Below are 22835 nucleotides of genomic sequence, written 5' to 3'. Positions count from 1 at the left end.
GTATCGGCTTCACATGAAAACTCAGATTTGACCCCCGAGAATTCCTCACAATGCTTTGTGCGGAAAAAAATCACCATGAACTTTTATTCCGCGCAATTTTCGGAGGTCAAATCTGAGTTTTCACGTTAAGCCGGTATCGTCTTTTGTTTCGGCATGTGACTACAGCGCCCTCACTTATGGAAAGATGCCTTTGCACTATTCAGTGGTCAAAGCAAGATTTTTGTCTGAGACGGAAAATGGATTTTACACAGCAAATTAGCACATATTCTTGAAATTTTGGTGAATTATGCAGGATTTTGAGACGGGGAAGCCTCTCTATATACTTCTCTGAGACGGAAATCCGTCTGAGACGGAAGAACTTTTAACACTGACTATTAGTCAAAACTGAAGAGATTCAATTTAATTATCACTTCAAATCCTAGAAAGAATTGTCCTTTACCTTTTTATGCATAGACGCTTTCAAATAGCAAGAAAGGTCAAATAAAAAGATGCGAGCGCTGCAATCGTAGAGCGGAGATCGAGCACTTTAAAATGTAGAAGCTAAAGAAAAACCCTCTTAAGTCGTTAAATAATAAATTAATTGAAAGAAAAAAGAAAAGGTGCTTTAATTGGACGATGGTGTAAAACAACAAACAATTAAAATTAAAAAATAATACAAGGTCAGGGAACAAAAAAATTATGTATAACACTCATGGGTTGTTCCGAGATTGTACAGTTTAAAAAAACAACAATAAAAAAAATTAAAAACATTATCTTGAACTTTGTATTTTAATCGCCACTTTTCATATGTAGTTTTCTGAACAGTTTTCGCCTCAAACACTCGAGAATGACAATAATACACCTAGGAATCTCACCATCATGCCATCATTACACAATAGCCGCAAAATGTCTGTTTTTATCGGTGCATTGCCAAGTGAATCAAATGTTGGTAGTGCATAACTAAAGCAAGTGGATGCACTCCAGTTTCATATCAAAAAAATACTCGTTCTCTAATGTACATATTTATATCGCATTCCTCTCTGAGAGGAACATTGACTTCATCAGTGCTGTTATGGCAATATGACAACGTATTCCCGCCGCCGCCGGCAATCGGTGAATAAGGCACAATATCGAGTTCCATTATAAATCATTAGAAACATCCTCAGACTTTTGTGGTACCATTTTTATCTTTGGATTTTATTTTCTCCTCGTCCCCATATTGTCCAATGAATGATCCGTCTTCATTGAATTTACTATCTTCACCGTAATCATCAAGAGAATCTTTATCATCATCATCATCCATGTCATCTGTTAAAGGTTTCTTCAGAGAGTTTTGACTGGCACTGCGTACAGGGGGTTTACCGTTTCTGTAGATAAGTAAAAAAGAAGATAAGGTTAAAGGTTTTGTTTTCAAATAACAGTGATATCGTTTGCTTACTCATCAATTTTAATTCACACGCTTTTTCACATTGAATTGACATGGATGTGGAGCAAGATTGGGCTTTTCCAGAAAAAAATCGTGCACCCCCTGTTGAGGAGGTCCATTTCCGTTCCAAGGGGGTAAGGTTTGAAATGCAGTGGAATTCCATAAGCGTAGACGAAAATCCGTCCAAAATAAGTGGAATTTCAAGGGGGTAATAATTGAAAATTTGTAAAAATCCGGAATTCCAGAGGGGTATGATCCTAAAATTGCCTGGAATTCCAAGGGGGTAGGTCTAAAAAGGTTGGACCTCCTCAACAGGGGCTGCACGTTTTTTTTTTTCTGGAAAAGCCCAATTTGGTCAGAAAGAGGAAAAATAAAAACATTTTTTTTCTTATATCAGCATAATATAACCATAGTCATGGTAATTCAAACTTCTATTATTCCAATCTTTCTATAATTCGAACTCATTGTTCAATTCCCGTCAAGAGGAGATTCTAGTGAAATTATCTGTGGAAGACATATCATGAATTGAAAAGAAACCAGCTACTTACGAGACAGGTCCATTATCGCTTGGTGGTTCACTTGCGTAATCTTTCAATGGGACGTTGTCATCCCAACCACCTCGTTCTTTCTCCTTTGCGTCAACTGTAACAAAATAAAGAATCAATCAAAAGTTTGATCACCATAGACTATTAGCCTCACCAAGACCACCAAGGTCATTAAAAAGTCGTAAAAATCGTTAAGGTTTATACGCCTCAAGTTATTCTCTTTTCCCTCTGAATTGCGGGTGATCAAAAACCACCAGAAAGCAAAGTCCTTCTCGTCAATTGCAAGAAGATAAAGGATCATAAGTTTGAAGAAAAACAGAAAAAATTCAAATGCGAACATGATAGACAATTTTTGACCATTGATTTCAAAACCCCGACGGCTACCTTATGGGAAATGCATTCTTAGAAAGGTATTCTTACAATTTGGTCAATTTTTACCCTGGTATTATAAACACTTTTCTTATAAGAAACATACAGTACGCTATAACACTCGCAAAATGTTTATTCTAAACAGATCCAAAAAACTATAGGATCACCCTTGCGATAAAAGATTGAGCATATACTCGCCTCACACCAGCCAGACCACCAAGGTCATTAAAAATAGTATAAATCGTGAAATTTTTTACGCCTAAAGTTATTCTCTAGTGGACTGAGGATGATCAAAAACCATCAAAAAGCAAGGCTCAGTCAGAAAGTCCCAATGAAAAGAAAGAAACAAGAACTCAGTTGGCCAAAACGTTGTTTCTAACGACGTTCATTTAACGTTATATGAATGTTAGAGGCGTCAGATGGACGTTATATGAACGTTAGAGGCGTCAGATGGACGTTATATGAACGTTAGAAACGTCAGATAGACGTTATATGAACGTTAGAGACGAAATACGAAAGAAAGACGTTATAACGACGTTCTGTGCCAGATGCATAAAGAAAGTTCATACCTGGATATTTTCCACCTCGTCGATTCAAGCAACAACAAATAATAATGGCGATCAACAAAATAAGCAAGATGATGATGATCAAAATCAAAAACCATAATTCTTCATAGAAAGCCTTGTCTTCATCGGTATGTGCCGGTACTGGAACCATGGTCGGCGCGACGTACGTTCGTTCCGTTTTACCAGACGGTGCACTACGACCAAGAGCATTCTCACCGACGGCGTATAGAATGTAGACACCAGATGTGATACCTTCGATGGTCAGATTTTCTTTGTTTGGGAAGTCAGCAGATATGGACTTGACATCTGATTGGTCGTCTGTGTGGTTTGAAAAAGAAAGGTGTATATATTTAAAGATATAAAACTTGACCTTCATAGTGAACCTCATTAAAATAATCGAGCTTTTGACTGAGGAGAATATGATATTTTGTTGTACTCCCCAGCTGGCACACAACATTATTTCGACGTTCGCCTAACGTTATATGAACTAGATAAACGTTGAAACAACGTTGTGTGCCAGCTGGGTTGGTATCGACGAATGTTTTTTTCTTCAAAACTGTTTTCGCAATATTCTACTCAAATCTGAGAAGATATTCTTTCTCAATTGTAAGATTCACAAAATATAGGAAGGGACTGACTGCTCTGTTGCACAAGTAGTCGCTCAATATTTATTCGAGCAATCTTGACAAAGATCTATTACAATGCAAACTACTCAATGAAAATCTTGATTGTTGTGAGCCAATGCTGTAAAATGTTTATTGGTAGACCAAAATCATAAAAACAAAGAGGAACAGAAACTATCCTTTAGTTTCATTAACTTTGAAACTTTGCGCTAACCCGAGCTTATTGGTGTAAACAATAGAGCGATGATTTGAAGTAGGCGCTAGAACGCGCGACGTTACCTTTAGGATAATAGAAGATGGTGAAGTTATCAGGTAATCCACCGACGTAACCTTCTTCAGGTAACATGAAATTAACATTGATAATGGTGGCGTTTTCATTGACGTATGGTGGTGGTGCTGGTTTACCCGGTTCTGGAGAAAAAAAATGGGCCTTATTTATTATTAGAGTTTTTTACTATTTCTGCTGGAGGATAAACTCTCCTAAATGGAGAAATTAGAGACCGGAGGATAAACTCTCCTTAATGGAAAAATTAGAGACCGGAATTTTTTTCTCGCTGAAACAAACCTTTCTAAAATTAACTAGTGCGCGAACCTAACGCTTAGACCACTGGGCTAACTTCTTGCCGAGCGCCGGCGAAATTTCTAAGGGGTGTCATTTGGGACGCTTTCTTGCTCCCTTGGCAACATTGGTGCTGCGGTTGACAAAATGTCAAAACGACGTCAATTCGACGTCTAAAAGTTTGAGCCGTGAGCGATAAGACATTAATGCTTACTATCTGGGCTACTGACGACTAATCCATTGAAAACAATTGGATCTCCAAGACCAGCACTGCTTTTGGCTTGCAATTCAACTGAAAAGAAAGAAGAGGTAAATCTTGTGTTATAACTAAGAATCAATTACCAAACCTTGGACCACAGCCGTTTTGAAGAGGATTAGACCAGGTTTACACGTTACTGTTCCGTTTCGCTCCGGTATGATTTTCGTTACGAATCAAGTGTGCGGTTCATATTGGTTTCGGAACGTTTCGGAGCAAAAAAACGGAGCAGTTCCGTTCCGATGAAAAAAGTGGAGCGAAACCGTTATGATCTGTTTTGATAGGTGTGTATCATCGAGCCTTTCAGAAAAGGTAAACAGAACTTTTGATTTTATAAGTAGGAAGTTATTTCAGTAGAAAAAGTTAAACTTCAAAGTTCAGGAGGGAACAAAACGCATTAAAACTTTAAAAGACGTTTGGTAAAAAAGCTGTGGAAGAAAAATTCTTTTACCTGTGTAATAAGCGAATGGCTCCAAGTCGGTCAAAAACATATCTCTGCAATCAGCATCGCATTCTTTAACAAAGTAGGTGCCAGACCCCTTCTTTTTGTATCTGATGACGTAACCTGATAAATAGGATTAGTGAAATGATCAGTGATTTTTTTAAGAGATAACGTGGGCGGTTAGAGGTGGGTGAGGGCGTTTTTTATCTTGCTCGCTACGCTTATCTGATGGCTTAAGCCATTTCACGGTCGAAAGAGATTATCATGGTTTGTTAGGAGAACCATGCTCGAAAGAACGGATAACAATTCTGACCAAATCTCGCATTATCCCAAATTTAGTACTAGTTTTCATCGAAAGATGATATTTCATCAACTTTTCACTCCACTGACAACATTTGTCATAAACCCAATAGAATCAAGAACTATTCTATCATAGAACAGATCTGGGAATTCAAAGTATTTTTCGTCAGCTACGTCAATTTATTAATTTTGGTAACATTTTTTTATCGTTATATCTGGTATATCTAAAAAGGCACGAGAAATGAGAAATCAGCCAATTGACCGACATGAAAAATGGTATCTCACCAGTCACTTCAGGTTTTGAGCGTTTCGGTGGATCCCACTTGACTTGGACAGCGTGACCAATTATATCAACATCTGCATTTGAAGGTGTATTGGGAGCTAGAATTGAGAAGAGACAAAAGAGTCAATAAAAGTTGGTGTGATGATTTTTTGGATGGTAGATTGCTTCATCTTTTGGTAGAATCATTGAAATTTTATTAAGAACATGCTTTCATTATATGGTAAAGTCAACAGACAGATAAGCAGACATAATTATAGGCATCAGTCGCCATCTAAGCCAAAGTTAGATCGACCAAATTAGACTTGTGAGTAATGTTTGGGTTTAATAGTGCCCGAAGCTTTCCTATCCACTATAAAATCATATTTCCGCCAAATTTCATATCTGCCGAATTAAATACCCGCCAAGAATTACATCACAAAAGATGCCGTTCGGAAGAGTCATTACCAAGTTTATGTATCGGAGGATATCGAGGGCGACGGTAAGCGAAATCGATACAAAACAAAGTCGATAGTCGATATCGCCTTTTGTGACCTAAACAGACGACGGTATTTTGGGGTTTTTACCGTCGTCGAGCAAAGTGGACGGCGTTTCTGGCAACATGTCAAATTTGCATTATATCGTCTCCTTCGATTCATCTCGAATACATAAACTCGTTATTAATAGGAATCTGTACTCACCAGAAGGTTTGGTTTGGAAAGTTTGTGTTTCACTAGCATCTCCTTCCATCCAATCATTTGCCGCTTTGACGTAAAAAGAATAAGACGTTTGCGATGCTAAATCTTTTGGTATCAATACTGTCTGGTTGTTAGTGACGGTAACTTTGGTCTCCGATGATGTGTCACGTCGACGTCGACGTCGCCTACTTGACGCATCTTGTTGATAATAAAACTATTGGGGAAAAAAAAAGAAAAAACTCTCGCATTGGTTTTCTTAAAGTTAGTTAGATTTTCCCTCTGCCTGTGACGAACCAAGGCCACTCTTTACTTTGCTTCATTACTTTGTTTGATCCCGTGGGAAAAAAAAACATGGCTTTTATTTGCACACCCCTGTGTCATAGACCTACTGGGACCCCAGCCCCGCTGAAAAATGTGGCTAAAATTTCGTCCCGGTAGACAAAATACTCTATAATTTCAGCCCCACTATGAAATTGACTTTGATTTCATCCCCATTCGAAATTCAATACAAAAATTTGCTGTCCAAAACCATCCCCACTGTATATTTTAAGCTCGGGAACAATACAACTTCTACCCCCATCGAGATTTCGATATAAATTCTTATCCCCACTGTGGGAAAAAGTTCCACCGAGGCTGTGAGACAGGGGTGTCTTTGCTAGTTTGCTTTTCACTAAGCGGATTAAAAAGTTCACAGAGACTCTCCTGATAAGTGGCAAAAGGTGGAACAAACGAAAAATAACTTACGTTGTATTTGGTGGCATGCTGGACTTTGTCCCAACTGAATGTTATGTTGGCATCGTATTTGACTTGTAAGTTCTCAGGTTTGCCAGTGATCGCTAAAAATGATAGATAAAAATGTATATGCTAAATGTCGATTAGCTTTGTAAAAAGAGATTTAAGGCAGGAAACTTATAGTAAAAGTTACGTAACCTATAAGAAACAGGAAAAACCTATATAGCCTCTCTTGGGGAGTATCTAACCCGTTTGCTTGTATGTCGCAAGGAGCCTGATTTTCCCTGAAAATATGAATATTTTCAAACGATGATGATAGTAGGAATAAGCACTGGGACGAGATGGAGTTTTTACAAGCTCTAATTTGATTGGTTGGTCGTTAACCAGTGATAAAACAATTTTGTTACTTTTTCTAAACAACGCGTCATTTTTATCACTTCAATCGACCAATTATTAGAGTATCTTAAAAAACTCAATCTCATTTGGAAGCACTACAATAATTGGATCTCATACCTGGAGCACCAGAAGTAAGCACTTCTTTAGTTTCGGGTCCAGATCCCTCGTCATTTTTGCCACGGACAGAAATAGCGTACTTCTCTCCTTCACCAGCGTCCTCCAACACGAAATTGTTGCCATCTTTAATGCAAACCGTCTTGATTTCACCGTCCGGCAACTTTTGGTAGGTGACTTCGACACAGAAATTTGGTCCTTTTTTGTAGATGTCAGCTGGTTCCTATAATAAGGGTGTTGGCATTGTTTACTCAAAATTGATTGATTCAATCATGACAAAGTTTTAAAGACAGATCGTTAATGAGGTTTCTTTTGAAAATTTGTGAAGTTTCAAGTAATTCTAAGCAATTTTACAATTACAATTTACAATTGCTGCTTAAAAAAACTTTTACACTAGGGCTACACCAATAAGATTTTACAGGCGGCCGAGCCCGTGAGAAATCGCAAAATGTAGCACTTCAACTTTTTTGCGATCTCTCTACAACGCAATATAAATATTGCAACAAAGTTGGTTCATTCTGATTTGTTTACAAGCGTTTGTAATTTTTCTTGTAATTTGTTCACGATTGAAAGTTATGTTTGTTAGTTTAATTGTGTGGCTACACTCGAAAATTTAAACGCTGCTGATGTAATGCAACAATTACATTGCTACCAATCGCATGAAAGAGCCTTAGCTTTGGTGTTGCATTAGCTTCAATGATAATCTTCTATTCTCGAGCCGAAACCTTTTGAAATACTCCAACCTCGGTCCATGTGTATTACCAGCCTTTTGATGCTTACTGATAGAGTCAGATATTCTCTGGCGTCCATAAGTAACGTTGAATAAAGCCTCGGATACACTGATACGAGGTTGAAAATACTCTTCAAAAGAAAATATTCTTCTTACATCCCACTCGACGGCCAACTGTCCAGCTTTCTTGTTATTCGTACGTAAGCCGGTCGCCACCCATGCTGCTGGCGCTATTGAAGAAAAAACGATTTAGACTTTAAGCTTTCTCTACCCTTTAGTGGATTAAATTTCGCGGGGATCAATTTGCGAATTTTGACCCATTTTGCAAAATTCAGCCCTCGTAAAAATACTAGAATTCAAATTTTCGCCGAAACCCATAATAGAAAAACGAAGAAATTAGGCGAAAAAGATCCTGTTTCGCGTACTTTAATATACAGAATAAAAACATACTGGTTTAAAATATTTCGGAAAACTGAAGAAGTCATTGTAATGCCGTTCTAGCGTCTTTAAATATAATTGTTAAACGTCTTTGTTATTCAAAAAAACTGAAGATGCTCTAAGAGAGAGCGAAATATTTTAAACCAGTATGTTTTTATTCTGAGTTTTACTTCGTCCGCAATGCTGAATTGTACTTTAATCTACGCGAAAATTAATCTAAATAAGGTATTCAGTAAGCAACATTCACAGACGGTTCTTTGAGTAAAAACATTCTTAACAAGAGCCTTCAACTAGGTCACAAATACCTTGAGGAGACTAAACTAAACATATTTTACACTATACATACCTCCTGCGGGAGTAGAGCAACTGTCTGGCACGATGACAACTGAATCACTTTTAAACGTCTCTGATTCGTAATATGTGACGGCTGTTAGACGAAATTTCAAATCTGTCGATCCGGGTAGGTTTTTGACGGGAATGGAAAGTTTATCCTCTGAAATCACCATGTTACCTAAGGTCAAAGATATTATAAAGATCAAGTTAACAAATTACATGAATAGTCTAGTTATCTAAGATATTCAAACAAGCTTTCGATTGTATTCACGAGGTCCACGCAAGGCCAGCCGGTCTGGTCATGGGCTCTTCCAGAAAGTGTTCGTACATAGGGGGGGGGGGGTGGAGGATATAGTGCCCGGGTGGGTCAACTATTGCTTGTCCGGGGTTAAATTTCTAAAAAGTGTTATATCCTCCACCCCCATATTCAATTTTTTCTGGAAAAGCCCATTCACGAGGTCCAGTCAAGGCCAGCCGGCCTGGTCATCTATGGACACCTATGTGAAACAAAAGTTAACTGACCGTTGGCGACAGAACTCTGACGGGAAAACGAAATGTAGACTCACTGGTAAATAGGGATACCTAGAACTCAATCGGTTAGCATCAGTGACCTTCATATATCCCTGGACCAGTTACTCAATCCCGGTAAACCAAAAATCTTTTATCGGAGTTTTTTTGAAATTGGTACCCTAATGCCGGCACTACTCAATAACCTTGAAAATGCATCGAGAGCGCTAGATCTATTTTTCCTCGAATACTTTTGATGATGTAGCGCCGTCAGACGTTAATATTTAACATTGCAATGACTTCTTCTCGGGTACCATATCCAAAAAAACACCGATCAAAGATGGCGGATATAGCTTGGTCCAGGGATATATAAAGGTCAGTGATTATGACGAGGGAAATAAATGTAAACACACCTTTGTATTTAAACCATTCATTTTCATCAGCGTTTCGATCACCATATTCAATAATGTAAGTGCTAATAGATTGACCGAAATTGTTCCTTTGTTCCCAAGTGATTTCAATATCTGAATCAGTATCGGAGCAATTGCCAGAGAAAGCCAGATTTGATGGGCTTGGTGGTTTTCCTGAAAACAATGAAATGAAAATGATCTTTAGATCCATTGCCAAATCTAAAGCAAGCGAATTCAAAGGAAAAACTAGAAGTAGCCTGTATCAAACTCTTCTTCACGATCAAGACCACGATGTACAGATTCAAGGAAAAGAAAAGGAAAGGAAAAATCACCCGTGTATTTCCTGGGTGGTACAGACTGGACTAGAGACAAAGCCTAATGATATATGACGCATTTTAATATACGAGTGTACTGAGCGAATCTAATACCACAGATAGGCTATTGGGCCAACGAATTTAATATTCAGACCGCGGCGAAGAGTGTTTTTTTCGGGTCTCGGGCCAAAATTATTAAAAAAAAAAACAGTTATAAAAAAAACCTTCCTCTGTCTAATTGTAAAAGATTGCGCACAAAAAAACAAAAAACAAAAAAAAATCCAGTGAAACTTACCGATGACAGCAACACTTCCCGTTTTCACATCCTCTGAAATGATATTCCCTTCATCTCCTTTGACGTGAGTGAAAACACGACATTTATATTCACCTGCATCCGACATTTCAATGTCGGTCAAAAATAACACTCGCTTTGGACCCTCCAATCGGCGTTCGAGGTAGACGCGGTCGTTTGATTCGAACGGTTTTCCTTTGCGTAGCCATTGGAATTTGACCTAAACAAAAACAGATTGAAGTTGATTTAAAGGTTTCGTTTTTACATAAGTGTTCCCGTTTCAAATCAGACATATATTTTCATAAAGTGTCTGCCTATTGTTATATTGTGCTGATATAAGCAAAATAATGTTTTTCTTTTCCTCTTTCTGACCAATCTTGCTCCACATTCGTGTCAACTCAATGTTAAAATGCTAAATTAAAATTGATGAATAAGCAAACGTTATCACTCTTATTTAAAAACAAAACCTTTAAGTCTTGCACGTTTTCAAGTATTGAAAAAGATAATTTACGAGCTTGACTAAAAAATTACGTCATGCATTGATTTTGCTTTTTTTTTCTTTCGCTTGCTAGGTCAAATCTCTATTTTGTGAGAGCTAGAGTGAATCCCTATATCCCTAAATATCAGGGATTCACTCTAGCTCTCACAAAATAGAGATTTGACCTAGCAAGCGAAAGAAAAAAAAAGAAAAATCAAATAATTTTTCAGTGTTTTGTTTCAGGCGCCGGGTATTATTATAACATAACGGATCTTTTTTGAAACCATAGCAATGAATCATAACAGCAATACGGGCTGTATAAATAAATGAGAACTTATAAGATTCCGCGAAATTTCATGCAAATAAAGGTACAAAGGCTTTTCTGAGAACATTTAATTTCTTTAAAGATTCTAATTTCACGAAAAAAAACTAATAGCAAGAGAAGTCAAACCCAGCAACAAAACTGTTATACAATCTATTTTAGTTAATAAATACCACTTAATAGTTAAATGGTTTATCTAGATAAGGAAAAGTGATTTCCAAAATCTCATTTGATTTATATAAGGAACGAGTATTCGATAGCCATGTAAACCGACCCTTATTACATTTCTTTGGAGGGAGGTTCTCCAATCAAAGAACTTTGAGTCGAGGGTCCTCGATCCAACAAAACCTAGGCGAACAACACTGTCTAGATAAATGCTTCATCTTAAGACTTTGAAAGCCTACAAGAATACATACATCTAATAGTTGGGTTTCATACACAGCATTACAGTATAGTTCCAACATTTTTGTTCCCACTTTGGTCTTTAATGTTGCTGGTGCATTAGTGATCTTCGTTTTGACTGAAAAAATAATAAAAATGGTAGTTCAAATGATAGAATGATATTCATACTACAGGTGAGTTTTCATAACTCGAACCCCTATAACTCGAACGTCTCCTTAACTCTAACAAGTTTTATGGTCCCTACAGTCAACAATGCCTTATAAATCGATCAAACATTTGGTCACCGATGTCAACCAATCAATGAACCAAGTCAATTTCAATGAAGCATCCACAATCGAAATTCGTCTATCCGGAAACGATCTCCTGGTCTTCTCCTGTATCTATCGCTCCCCTACGAACAATGACACGTCAGCTGAAAATAACAACAAGTTGAATCATCTAATCAAAGATATCGCATCAAACAACAAATACTCTCATAAATGCTTTGTCGGGGACTTTAACTTCCCAACAATCAATTGGAAAAATTGGACGACGCCACATCTCGAGGAAAGCAAAGAAGAAAAATTTCTTGAAGCCCTTCGCGACTCCTTTCTCCACCAAAGTGTAGACGAACCAACCAGATGCCGTGGGACTGACGACCCATCTTTAGTCGATCTCATTTTAACAGGTGAAGCTAACCAAGCTCTATGTCTAGAGTATCTCAGTCCTTTGTGTTTAAGCGATCATAGTTGCTTGACCTTAAGTATCAAATGTGATGCTGTATTGAAACCTAAATCAGAAAGATACAAGTACGAGGACGCAGACTTTGAAGCAATGAAACAAGATCTCAACTCTGATGATTGGTACAAGCAATTTCCCGAGATGGCTAATTCTAAGTCAACCGAGGAGCTTTGGCAGCTTTTCCGAAAGAAGATTTTGGATATACGAAACCGTTTTGTACCCATAAAGATCATCGGTGGTCAAAACTGGAAGAAGAAAGGTAAAATACCTATTGGAGTTCAACTTCGGAAAGAAATAGCAGAGAAGAGACGCCTCCATCGGAAATGGATGAAATCACCGCCCGAAGAAAAAGAATACAATCGAGCAAAATACACCCCTGTAAGAAACAGAGTGAACAAATTGATGAGACAAGCTCACAGGAACTACGAACAAAGAATTTGTGATAACGCAAAGACCAAACCGAAGATCTTCTGGTCACATGTGCGTAACAAGATGAAATCTTCTAGTACAGTTTCATCACTACTTGAATCACCAAATGTCAAAACATCGTTAAAGCATGAAGATCACGAAAAAGCCAATATACTTCAACGACAGTTCTGCAGTGTATTCACAAAAGAAGCAGTAGGTGAGCTTCCTGCATTTGAAAAGAGAACTGATTCATCCATCGGAGATATTCATATCTCTGAGGAGATGGTACAGAATCAATTGAAAGAGCTCAACCATAATAAGTCATTCGGTCCAGACGAAATACACCCTAGGATACTAGCGGAATTATCTGACTATCTGTCTCTACCCTTAGCTGTAATCATGAACAAATCTTTAGTTGAAGGCTCATTACCACGAGATTGGAAGGTGGCACATGTCACACCTATCTACAAAAACAAGGGACCTCAGAATTTGGCAGTCAATTATCGACCTGTTAGTTTGACATCGGTAGTGTGCAAATTAATGGAATCAATACTGAGAAAACACATCATGAAGCACCTTTCCGATCATAATCTTTTATCGAACAAACAATATGGCTTCATTAACAACCGTTCAACCGTGACACAGCTTTTGTACTATCTGGATAAATGTTATGAGAGCATCTCGAAAGGAAACGTTGTTGATAGTATCTACTTCGATTTTGCTAAGTCTTTCGACACTGTACCCCACCGTCGACTATGCAAGAAACTATCAGCATATGGCATCAACGGTTCAATCTTAAAATGGATAACGTCATTTCTAACAGGTCGAACACAATCAGTAAAAGTGAACCAGTCCTTCTCGACTACAGACCCTGTAGTGAGTGGTATTCCACAGGGTAGTGTACTGGGACCAATACTGTTCGTGCTATACATCAATGATCTTCCTGAAAAGGTCATCTCATTGATCCTACTGTTTGCTGATGATACCAAAATCTTCAAAGAAGTCAACTGCATCGAAGACTCTGTTTCCCTTCAGAATGATATAGACACACTTGTAGAATGGTCGAAAGACTGGCTATTACAATTCCATCCTGAAAAGTGTCACGTTCTGACGCTAGGAAAGTTTGGAAACATCAAACATGCTCATCCATATTCCCTAGATGGACGCCAATTGGAACACGTCTTTGAAGAAAAAGATCTTGGAATCCTCATTGACTCAGAACTTACATTTGAAGAACACATTGCAAAGCAAGTCAAAAAAGCAAACGCGATACTTGGCATAATCAATCGAGGATTTGTAAACATGAGTACAAGTACATTTAAAACATTGTATTGTACGTTTGTTCGCCCGCATCTGGAGTACGCTCAGTCAGTATGGTCTCCGTTTCTACGTAAACACGTAAATCTGATTGAAGGAGTACAAAGACGGGCAACAAAACTTGTTCAAAAATGTCGTAATATGTCTTATGAAGAACGATTGCGTGAATTAGATCTTCCTACGCTCGAGTTTAGAAGACACTTTTGTGACATGGTCCAACTTTACAAGCACATCAACTATTACGAAAAAGATACCATCCCAAACAAGATAGCCCGTCGAACGCGACCAAACAGAAGGCACAACTTTGAGATGATTCCAAACTTTGGAAGCGATGGGCTCCGTGGTGTACAAACGAATTCCTTCTTTTATCGAACTATACCAACCTGGAATAAATTGCCAAAAGATGTCGCTGAAGCAAAGACAGTCAAAGTCTTCAAAGAAAGACTCAACACTGCATGGAGTAAACACCCGAAAAGATTCAACACAAGACAATTGTAAAATACGTTGTATATTCACGATCAGTTCCAGAGGCCCTCGTGCGCCTAGAACTTTGTTACATTATAATAATAATAATAATAATAATAAACCTTGCTCCATAACTTGAAATTTCCTTAGCTCGAAAAATTTTTTCTCCGTGCGTGTTCGAGTTATGGAGACCCCGCTCTATTTTGAAATTCATCGCAACCATGCCTGAAGCACAAAAGAAGAAATCTGCACTAAAAAGCCAGCTGAGTACCCAAAGTCGTACTGAGTAAAGGAATGACTCTCTAGAAAATAGAGAGGTTAAGCATGAAGCTGTATCACTGACCTTTGTATATCACTGGACAAAGTTTCTCGATCCCGGCCGGCCAAGCAAAATAAATTTGATCGGAGTTTTTTTTGAAAGTGGTACCCGCATCAAGAGCGCTAGATCCACTTTGTACAGTTGTAGGATGTAGCACCGTTGGTCGTTAGGCAAGATTTTAGCACTGCAATGGCTTCTTTACGACGGGTACCAATTCAAAAAAGACTTCGATCAAAGATGGCGGATATAGCTTGGTTCAGAGATATATAAAGGTCAGTGAGCTGTATACCTTATAGGTATCTATGCAGATCTATGATGTCAAATTGACGGGTCCACGTTACAGAGCATTTAGGCCACGGGGATTAAGTTTGAACAGGGTAGGCTATTAAATTGAAATCTCTCGCTTGGTAAATATGACGTCGAGTGCTTAACCTCGCTAAGCTAATATAAAAAATCACACATACCAACAGCGATAACTTGGGCAATACTAGCAGCACTTCCTTCAACGTTCGTCGCCGTACAATTATAACGACCACTCGATTCATCAGAAACCGACTTCAAAATGAGGCTACCAGTGTTAGCGGAACTGATGTCGCGTCCGTCTTTTTGCCAAGTCACTGAGGGTGCGGGTGCGCTGCGGAACGAACATTTCAGTTCTTGATCTTCTCCTTTGAAAATATACTTCGGATCATCCATTCCTTTGATAAGGGTCGGTGGTGTAGCTATTGAATAAAAAGTGTTGTATTTCCGGAGAACTGAGACCAGATTTTGCTCCGGTTATCGCAACCTTATTGAAAATAAAAGGTAAAGTCGCTTTAATATCTGGCCGCAAAGATTTCTGACATTAAAATAGTGTGAACGTCGCACTCTACACATACATTACCGAGCTCTAAAATAAAAACAGTCTATATGAGCAAGCTTGTGTACGAGCTTGAATGTTAGCCGAAGCGGTAAGAGCTATGAAAATTGTCGAAAGATTTCGTCGTCACAAACTAATGTAAAGTTGTCCATTCCAGTCTGTATTTTACATGTCTCGTTACATGCATACTTCTTCAACGAAAATCAATAACATACCTTCAACAATAACATAGGTAGGTTGCACATCTAATCCAACGAAATTTCGTATTAAACACATGTATAAACCAATGTGGTCGAAGCCAGCTGACTTGATAATCAAATCTCCACCGTCTAATTTGTATCGTTCGCTGTAATTTAAAGAAAGAGAGAAGGTTTTCTGGTCAATATTCTGAAAAACTGAAACCAGCATCTAAGTGTATTTTAACTTCCGTTCGACCCTTCAATTGGCTCAATAGCGCCGAAGCTTTACATGAAAAGCGTGACTGTTGGTAATTAGCAGGTTCATCTATTTACTCTTTTGAGGACGATAGAGTGACTGAAGCGTTTTGGAATAACCCGTAGTTCTGACCCGCAAAATCGAGGAAGGTAAAAGTGCTATGTAATTTACCGTCGTCCTCAGTTGTTCAGGATCTAGTCAAATTAGAACCTTCCCGTCTCCCTCACGGAAGAACACACATACATAAACTCGGTAATGTTGACACGGATGGAAAATAATGAGGATGGAGAATAATGAGATTCTTAAAGAGCCTTACTTATTAGTGACGATCGATCCATTATGATACCATTGGTAACTGACTGATGGCGTTCCCTCGCCACGACATGACAAAACCAATTTCTGATCGTGAATGACGTCATAACGGATTTGTAATTCTTGACCTTTGACAAACTTTGGGACGGCTGGAAAAGAAAAAGAAAAACCCTTTGAAACTTGAATCGATAGAAAAAATGAATATTTTACGGAACTTTAATATCTTAAATCAATATTGACCCATAAGTAAACATGTATGACCTTAAAAGCTTGACAGTGTAACCGTTAACAATGATCAGCTAATTTAACTATCTTGAAAAAGAACGATATTATTTTTGATGAAATACGCCTAAAATTTCGAGCTATTCTCAGACGGCAGCCAAAGGCCATATGAGAAATGTGCAAAAGATTTCATGCCAGCCGTCAAAACTTCAGCCTATACTAGACGTCTTCTACGAAATGAAAAATCCCGGTTTTTGGCGAGGCAAGGTGCTCGCTATAAAAACTGGAATGTTTAAATTATCGTGCTATAATGATCTTCAGTCCATACTTCGAGTTATGTAATAACTTAAAAACACGAATAAAAATTCCAAGTCGCGACAAAGGATTTACAAAGGATTTACATAGGATATAGACGATTAGAAAACAATCTTCCACTTTTCGGATGTGGTTGATACTCTAAAAACCTTCAGGTATTAAAGACCACTAATTCCCTATTAAAAGCAAAACCAAACTCATTTGAAAATCGCTTATAGGAGATTTAAGACTTGTCGCGGTATTAAAAACAAGACATCAATATTTCCGATAACACACCTATTCGTTATTAGTCTACTCTACAGCAAAAGCACTATAAGTTTTTTTCGTTTGATACATTCCAAAATCTACAAGTATTATATCAGCAGTAGTCCTGTTCCTTTGGTACAAAGCATAATGCCACCGCTAAAACGGGGGGGGGGTAAATGAATTTGGTGGAAAAGGTAGAAGATGGAAGCGGTGGCAAATGATCTAAGGTGAGGCTCATTTTGCTTGTGAAAAGTGAGATAGAAATTAAAAACACGGAAAAATAATTCACTCACAATTGACTGTCAGGGTTCCTTCGTTTTCTTCTTTACCAAGGAAATTCTCAGCAACACATTTGTACTTGCCGGCAGCTCTGGATGTGACTGGATTGATACGTAGAATCATACCGTTTCCTGTCACAGTGAAATTGGAATCTTTCTTCTCGTTCAAAACTTCAATGCTAACACCATCTTTATACCATGTAATCTTTGGGTAAGGACTATTAAAAGATAAATATAGAAGTAGAGTTCATGTCATAGTACAAGCATACCAGACTCCGGACCGAAGCCTAAAAGGGGGTTTTTTTTGTTTAAAGAACAAAGCCAGACCAAAGAGCAAATGATTGGTTTCGAAAAATTTACAATTCCTGTTCGATCATAACGAGATGAATCTTCTAAAATTTCTTATCGTGCTTCAACTTGCTTCAACCACAAGTTGCGTATTCTCCTATTTTAGAATCTACAGTCCTCGCCGTCATTTTTGACACAAAAGAGGAATTAACTAGAAAGTTTGAAACGGCAAGTGATTTTAAGTGTCTTAAAGTACATATGGAAAGTAGAGTTTTAACATGAGACTTAAGACCCCTCAGGATCTCAGGAATTAAAGCTTTAAAATGTTCCAATAAAGCTGAAAATACAGCCTGGAAGCCACTAACTCCTCTCAGATCGAAAAATCCAATGAAGCAAAATGAAAGTACTGAAAACCCAATCCTCGTCCGAGTTTTAAATTCTGAAAAAAAGTTAAAATACCCAAAATTGTCAAAAAGAGAGCCTCTTAGTCGCCTTTAGTTGCAAAAACTATTAACATGAATATCACGAAAACTTACTATCCATCAGCACCACAAGTCAAGTCAACTTGTCGATCTTTACCGACTGTTGCATTGGTGTTGGCGGGTAATTTACGCCCCATCTTTGGAGGATTGTCCACTGGTGCTTTGTTGATATCTTGGAAAAAACAAAAACAAAACGGAATTGAAAATAATGAAAAAGTAGAATTTTTTTGACCGTTTTAAAAGAGTAAGACCACGTTGGAAAGATAGTTTTAAGTGGCTTTAGTTTTTAGTGGCTTTAGTTTTTAGAGGCTGAATATTAGCTAAATATCCCAAGAATTTTCTTCTTACAATCTTGTTTCTATTATGCCTAGTCCTCAGCCTATATAAAATCCTAATATATTTATGAGATGCTTTTTATCTAAGAATAGTTTATTCATTTCTTACTGTCTGCCATAATTTATCTAGGACGACTATCTTGCAAACAAACGTTATCCAGTCTAATTATTACTAATCGAACAAAACTTCCAAACGCCATATCTCAGTATTCTGATTCCAAGCGTCATTTAGTTTTCCTTATTCCTTCTGATGAGTCCTTCTTCCCGTATCTGTTCGAGTTGTTATAGTTAATTATATATTTTATACACACAGCATATACATTATATAACACTTCTTGTAAGAAGAACCAATATTTTTGGAGATCAAGGATTGGATGGAGTAATCAAGCAACATTCCATCTCCGGAAGGAGCGTGAGAAGCTTTGAGCACATAATCCTTCTGAAAAAAGTTTTTTTAATAATACTAGAATTAAATGTTTTCTACACAATCATTATATTCAGTAGAACTACACGCCACAATCTGTAACTCCAGGAGCAATGAATCACACTAGGACAGACAAAATTACCTTGAGAGCCAATGTCTATATTGATCTGATTACTGACAACAGCATTGTCCAAATACAGGATACAACTAACACCACCAAGATCCTGTATCAGCTTGATGAGATCAGCCGTTAATGCTTGGACATGAAATTCACCATGGTTGCCAAAGTAAGCATTCTTCAAGGGAGTGACACCCGTGAGCCATAGGAGTGGGTTTCCACCAAGTGGTAGACTACCCCACACAATCTTGTAACCAATACCTTCTTCGTGAGGTGGACATTCGATTGTCAAAGGTACTCCAACTGTTGCTTGGATAGTTTTGACAGGATCTTCTCTGCTATGTGGTGGCGAAAATTTGCCCTTTTCTGTAGAAAGAAATAACGCAGTGATATCAGTGAACTTACTGAGTCTATCCGGATACTAGCGAGTTTATGTATCGGAGGATATTGAGGGCGACGGTAAGTTAAGCTGACGCAAAACAAAGTCTATAGTTGATGTACGGCTCTATATCGCCTTTGCTCACCCAAACAGACGACGGTATTTTCGTGTTTTTACCTTCGTCGAGCAAAGTGGATGGCGATTTTGGCTACATTTCAATGTTGCTTTATACCGTCTCCTTCGATTTATCTCGAATGCAAAAACTTGGTACTATTACGATCAACTCAGTACAAAAATGTTTGTGAAATTAATTTAATAAGACAACGAATGATGAAATACAATAGGAAGACTTGGTGAAGGGTATGTTGAGGAAACATATTTATATCTAGAAATGACTTTCCGCTAAAAAACAGTAGTTACAACGAGGAGCTGAGCTATACAGATATTCATGCCACGTACATTATAAGTACTCGTGTAAAACGATATTAGTTAATCTGCTTATTGATTCTATAGCTATGGTGATGAAAAACAACAAAACATGTTTTGAGAAATTCTCGTCATAAAAAATTTAAAATAAATTCTTACTATATACTACCACTTCTTTTTCATTGAAAACTTTTCCAAATCGATTTTCTGCAGTGCAGGTATAAATACCAGAATGTTCCAAAGAAACATCAAATACTCGAAGAGTGCTCGTTCCCTCAGCATCTTTAGCTGATTCAAAGAAATTATTTTCGGTGGCCGTTTTTCCTTTGAACATCCATCGTACTTTTATAGGGCCTTCCCCGGTTGCCTTACACAGCAAGGTCAAGACTGAATTTCCAACAATTGCTGGCGGCTTTACTATAGACATTTCAGTAATTTTTGGAATACCTGAAACAGAATTAACATTGGATTAAACCAAAACTTAAAAAATTTATGAAAATAATTATTCGGTGTTTATACAATCATCAGGTTCATAAAAATGATTTTGTTTAGAAATTCAGTCAAATATGTTAACATGAAATTAACATTCGAAGCTCTGATTTAAGTCTAGTTTTAGGTAATAATGTTGTTGTTAATCAGCCCCTGGCCCTATCCAAGCAAAAGTATATTTACCGACTGTACCTGAGCAGAAAGTAAGGTTCAAAATAAGTAAAGGTAAAAAAAAAGAAAATTAAAAATCTCTTACCTAATAGTGCAGCATGGTCAATCCAACATGACACAATAAGTAATAATTTTAAAATCAGCATTTTGTAAATCATAATATTTTATCAATTTGAATTATTTGTTTTTTTTTTCTATCTACTGAATAACAAAGAAAGAGTAGCCATTAATAAAAACCATAAATTTACATAACAGATATCACTTGTAATCAGTTTCCGAAGCTGATGAAACTTTTTTGATCAATACCAATGGTTAACATTCAAGGAAAATATACTCTCAAAGTATGGGTGAACCACATACAAAAAAAATACGTGTATAAAAAACAACAAAAACGAAATATCTATCACTTTAACTCAAGCCATACCCTGTCTTAATTTGACAACATAGCAATGAGATTTAATAAAAAATCAATCCCTATGGAAATGCTTTGTTTACCATAAGTGCGGTAATTAACATCTATTAATTGGCCAATAAACTCGTCTCGTCTTTTTATCGCTAATTGAATTCAACAAAAAGGATGGACATGATTAATTATGGCAACCGTCACTTTCGATTTAAAAAAACAAGCTTTCACTAAAAGGTTTTTCCGACAACATCATAGTATATTAAAAGCTTTTAAGCCTCACCATATGTCAATATTTGTACCTTTAAAATGCCATCCTGACATGTTAACATAACATACAGCAAGGTGTAAGATCTCTGATGTTAGAAAATCACAGATCTACTATTATAATAAAAAGAGGCACATATTTTTTATAGTTTTGATAAATTTTCAAAGTAGAATATATTGTAAGACCAACATTTTGTCTGCCTTGTCGAAATAACACGCACAAACATAAATTGTACACGTTTTCTTTATAAGAACGAACTATATAAGAACATAAGGCTTCGGTTACCAAAATCTTAAGAACAAGTTAAGAACATTTTAAGGCTTCGTGGGCTCTAAAACACCTGTTTTAATGGACAAAAATACTAAAATTCTGAAAATAAGAACATGTTAAGAAAATTTTTAGGCTTGAAACCAGAAACAGAAAATCTGAAGGCTTCAAAAATTTTGGATGTTCTTATAAAAGAAACATGTACATTACTTAATACTTTCATACAGGTGTAAAACAGACAAATAAAATTGGTCTTGTTCTTTACTCATTACAACACAAAAGACTAGATATGCTTATTATCAAGTGGATTTTTGTTGAAAAAGTTGGAGAAAGCATCAGATTCAGTCATTAGACATGCTAATCCACACAAACTCAAGTTAATTTTGATCTGAAAACAAACATTTTAAAGCTCTTTACAGTTATATTATTGATTCAAACCTTCATGTAAGTTCCTAAATTCATACAATCACGATGCAGATTTTTTCGATCTCATTAACCACATGTGACTCATGACCCAAAAAAGTGACTTTAAAAATTAATAATTCTACAGGAACTTGAGAAAGTTAAACCTCAAAATTTAAGTTAAGCCATCATCTATCTAGTAATATTAGCCTAACTAAAACTTGGTTTCAGGAGGTTGTCAAATGTCCAAAGTTCTGAATTTTTTGAGTTAGCGGTCACTTCTTAACATTATTAAACATAATTAAATATTAAGTTACATGTCACTGTGATTCGTGCTGGAATAATTTTCAGTATACCCAATGTTTTGTGAAATCTAATCTTAAGCTGTTTGGATCTTTTAAGCCTAAAATTTTTGAGTGTATTTTAGTGTAATTTCTAAAGAAATTGCATATTTTCGAGTTTTCAAAGCCTTGAAATTATCTTTTAATGTGTTCTTGATTTTTTTTCGATCTGATGTTCTCAATACTTTGTTCTGATAAAAAAAATTGTAAAATGTTGACAATCTTTATTTGTTTTACTAAACAATGACAAAAAATAGAAAATAGAAAATAGAAAATTGGAGAGCACAGATCAGTCTAAAGTTGTAGAATAGAGTTGTAGAGGTGGAATGAATCATGAAACAATGGAAAACATGTCTGACAAATTGACAGTGGGAAACGATGATAATAATAAAAATACAGTCAACCAGAATCAATTTTAATGTCTGCACTGTCATTTTCAGATCTGGTAACATGATCAGTATCTATAAAAATAAAATTTAGACATATAAATCACATTAAAAATACCATATACTGTTAATAAAAGATTCCAAATCAAAGTTTCCTCTCATCCATTATGCATGAACTTCAATGTCAATTCAAAAATGAAAAACTACCACTACAACAAAAACAATTTTTATTAATCACAAAATACCATTATAATATGGATGTAGTAAAAG

At 36.8% G+C, this 22835-nt stretch overlaps 1 protein-coding gene across 1 annotated transcript; it reads right to left on the bottom strand.

Annotated features, from left to right (window-relative positions):
* Nucleotides 1-1058: 1058 nt before the first annotated feature.
* On the bottom strand, nt 1059-20695 carry LOC136806649 (fibronectin type III domain-containing protein-like). The gene is made up of 23 exons (XM_067063235.1): nt 20584-20695; nt 19998-20285; nt 19058-19399; nt 18211-18328; nt 17402-17604; nt 16330-16474; nt 15794-15924; nt 15184-15441; nt 11505-11608; nt 10292-10508; nt 9686-9856; nt 8779-8943; nt 8151-8224; nt 7268-7487; nt 6767-6858; nt 6026-6236; nt 5351-5446; nt 4775-4888; nt 4282-4359; nt 3788-3919; nt 2889-3203; nt 1954-2047; nt 1059-1346 (listed from the first exon to the last, which is right to left on the bottom strand). The coding sequence occupies exons 1-23, from the start codon at nt 20654-20656 to the stop codon at nt 1142-1144; spliced, it is 3846 nt and encodes a 1281-aa protein (XP_066919336.1). The 5' UTR covers nt 20657-20695; the 3' UTR covers nt 1059-1141.
* Nucleotides 20696-22835: the final 2140 nt, after the last annotated feature.

The sequence above is a fragment of the Clytia hemisphaerica genome, unplaced genomic scaffold (assembly GCF_902728285.1).
Source record: "Clytia hemisphaerica strain Z4C2 unplaced genomic scaffold, Clytia hemisphaerica genome assembly, whole genome shotgun sequence".
Lineage (NCBI taxonomy): Eukaryota > Metazoa > Cnidaria > Hydrozoa > Leptothecata > Clytiidae > Clytia > Clytia hemisphaerica.
Note: the sequence above shows the minus strand (reverse complement) of the source record. Positions and strands in the feature narration are given on the sequence as shown.

What these genes read in the sequence shown, in the direction of transcription:
- LOC136806649 (XM_067063235.1), bottom strand. Translation starts at nt 20,656, where the DNA reads ATGATTTACAAAATGCTGATTTTAAAATTATTACTTATTGTGTCATGT. An exon ending in TTGCTCTACTCCCGCAGGAG is followed by an intron (nt 8,225 to 8,778) that starts GTATGTATAGTG and finishes TTTCTTCAATAG; the next exon opens with CGCCAGCAGCATGGGTGGCG. An exon ending in AGTCGTCAGTAGCCCAGATA is followed by an intron (nt 3,920 to 4,281) that starts GTAAGCATTAAT and finishes TTTTTTCTCCAG; the next exon opens with AACCGGGTAAACCAGCACCA.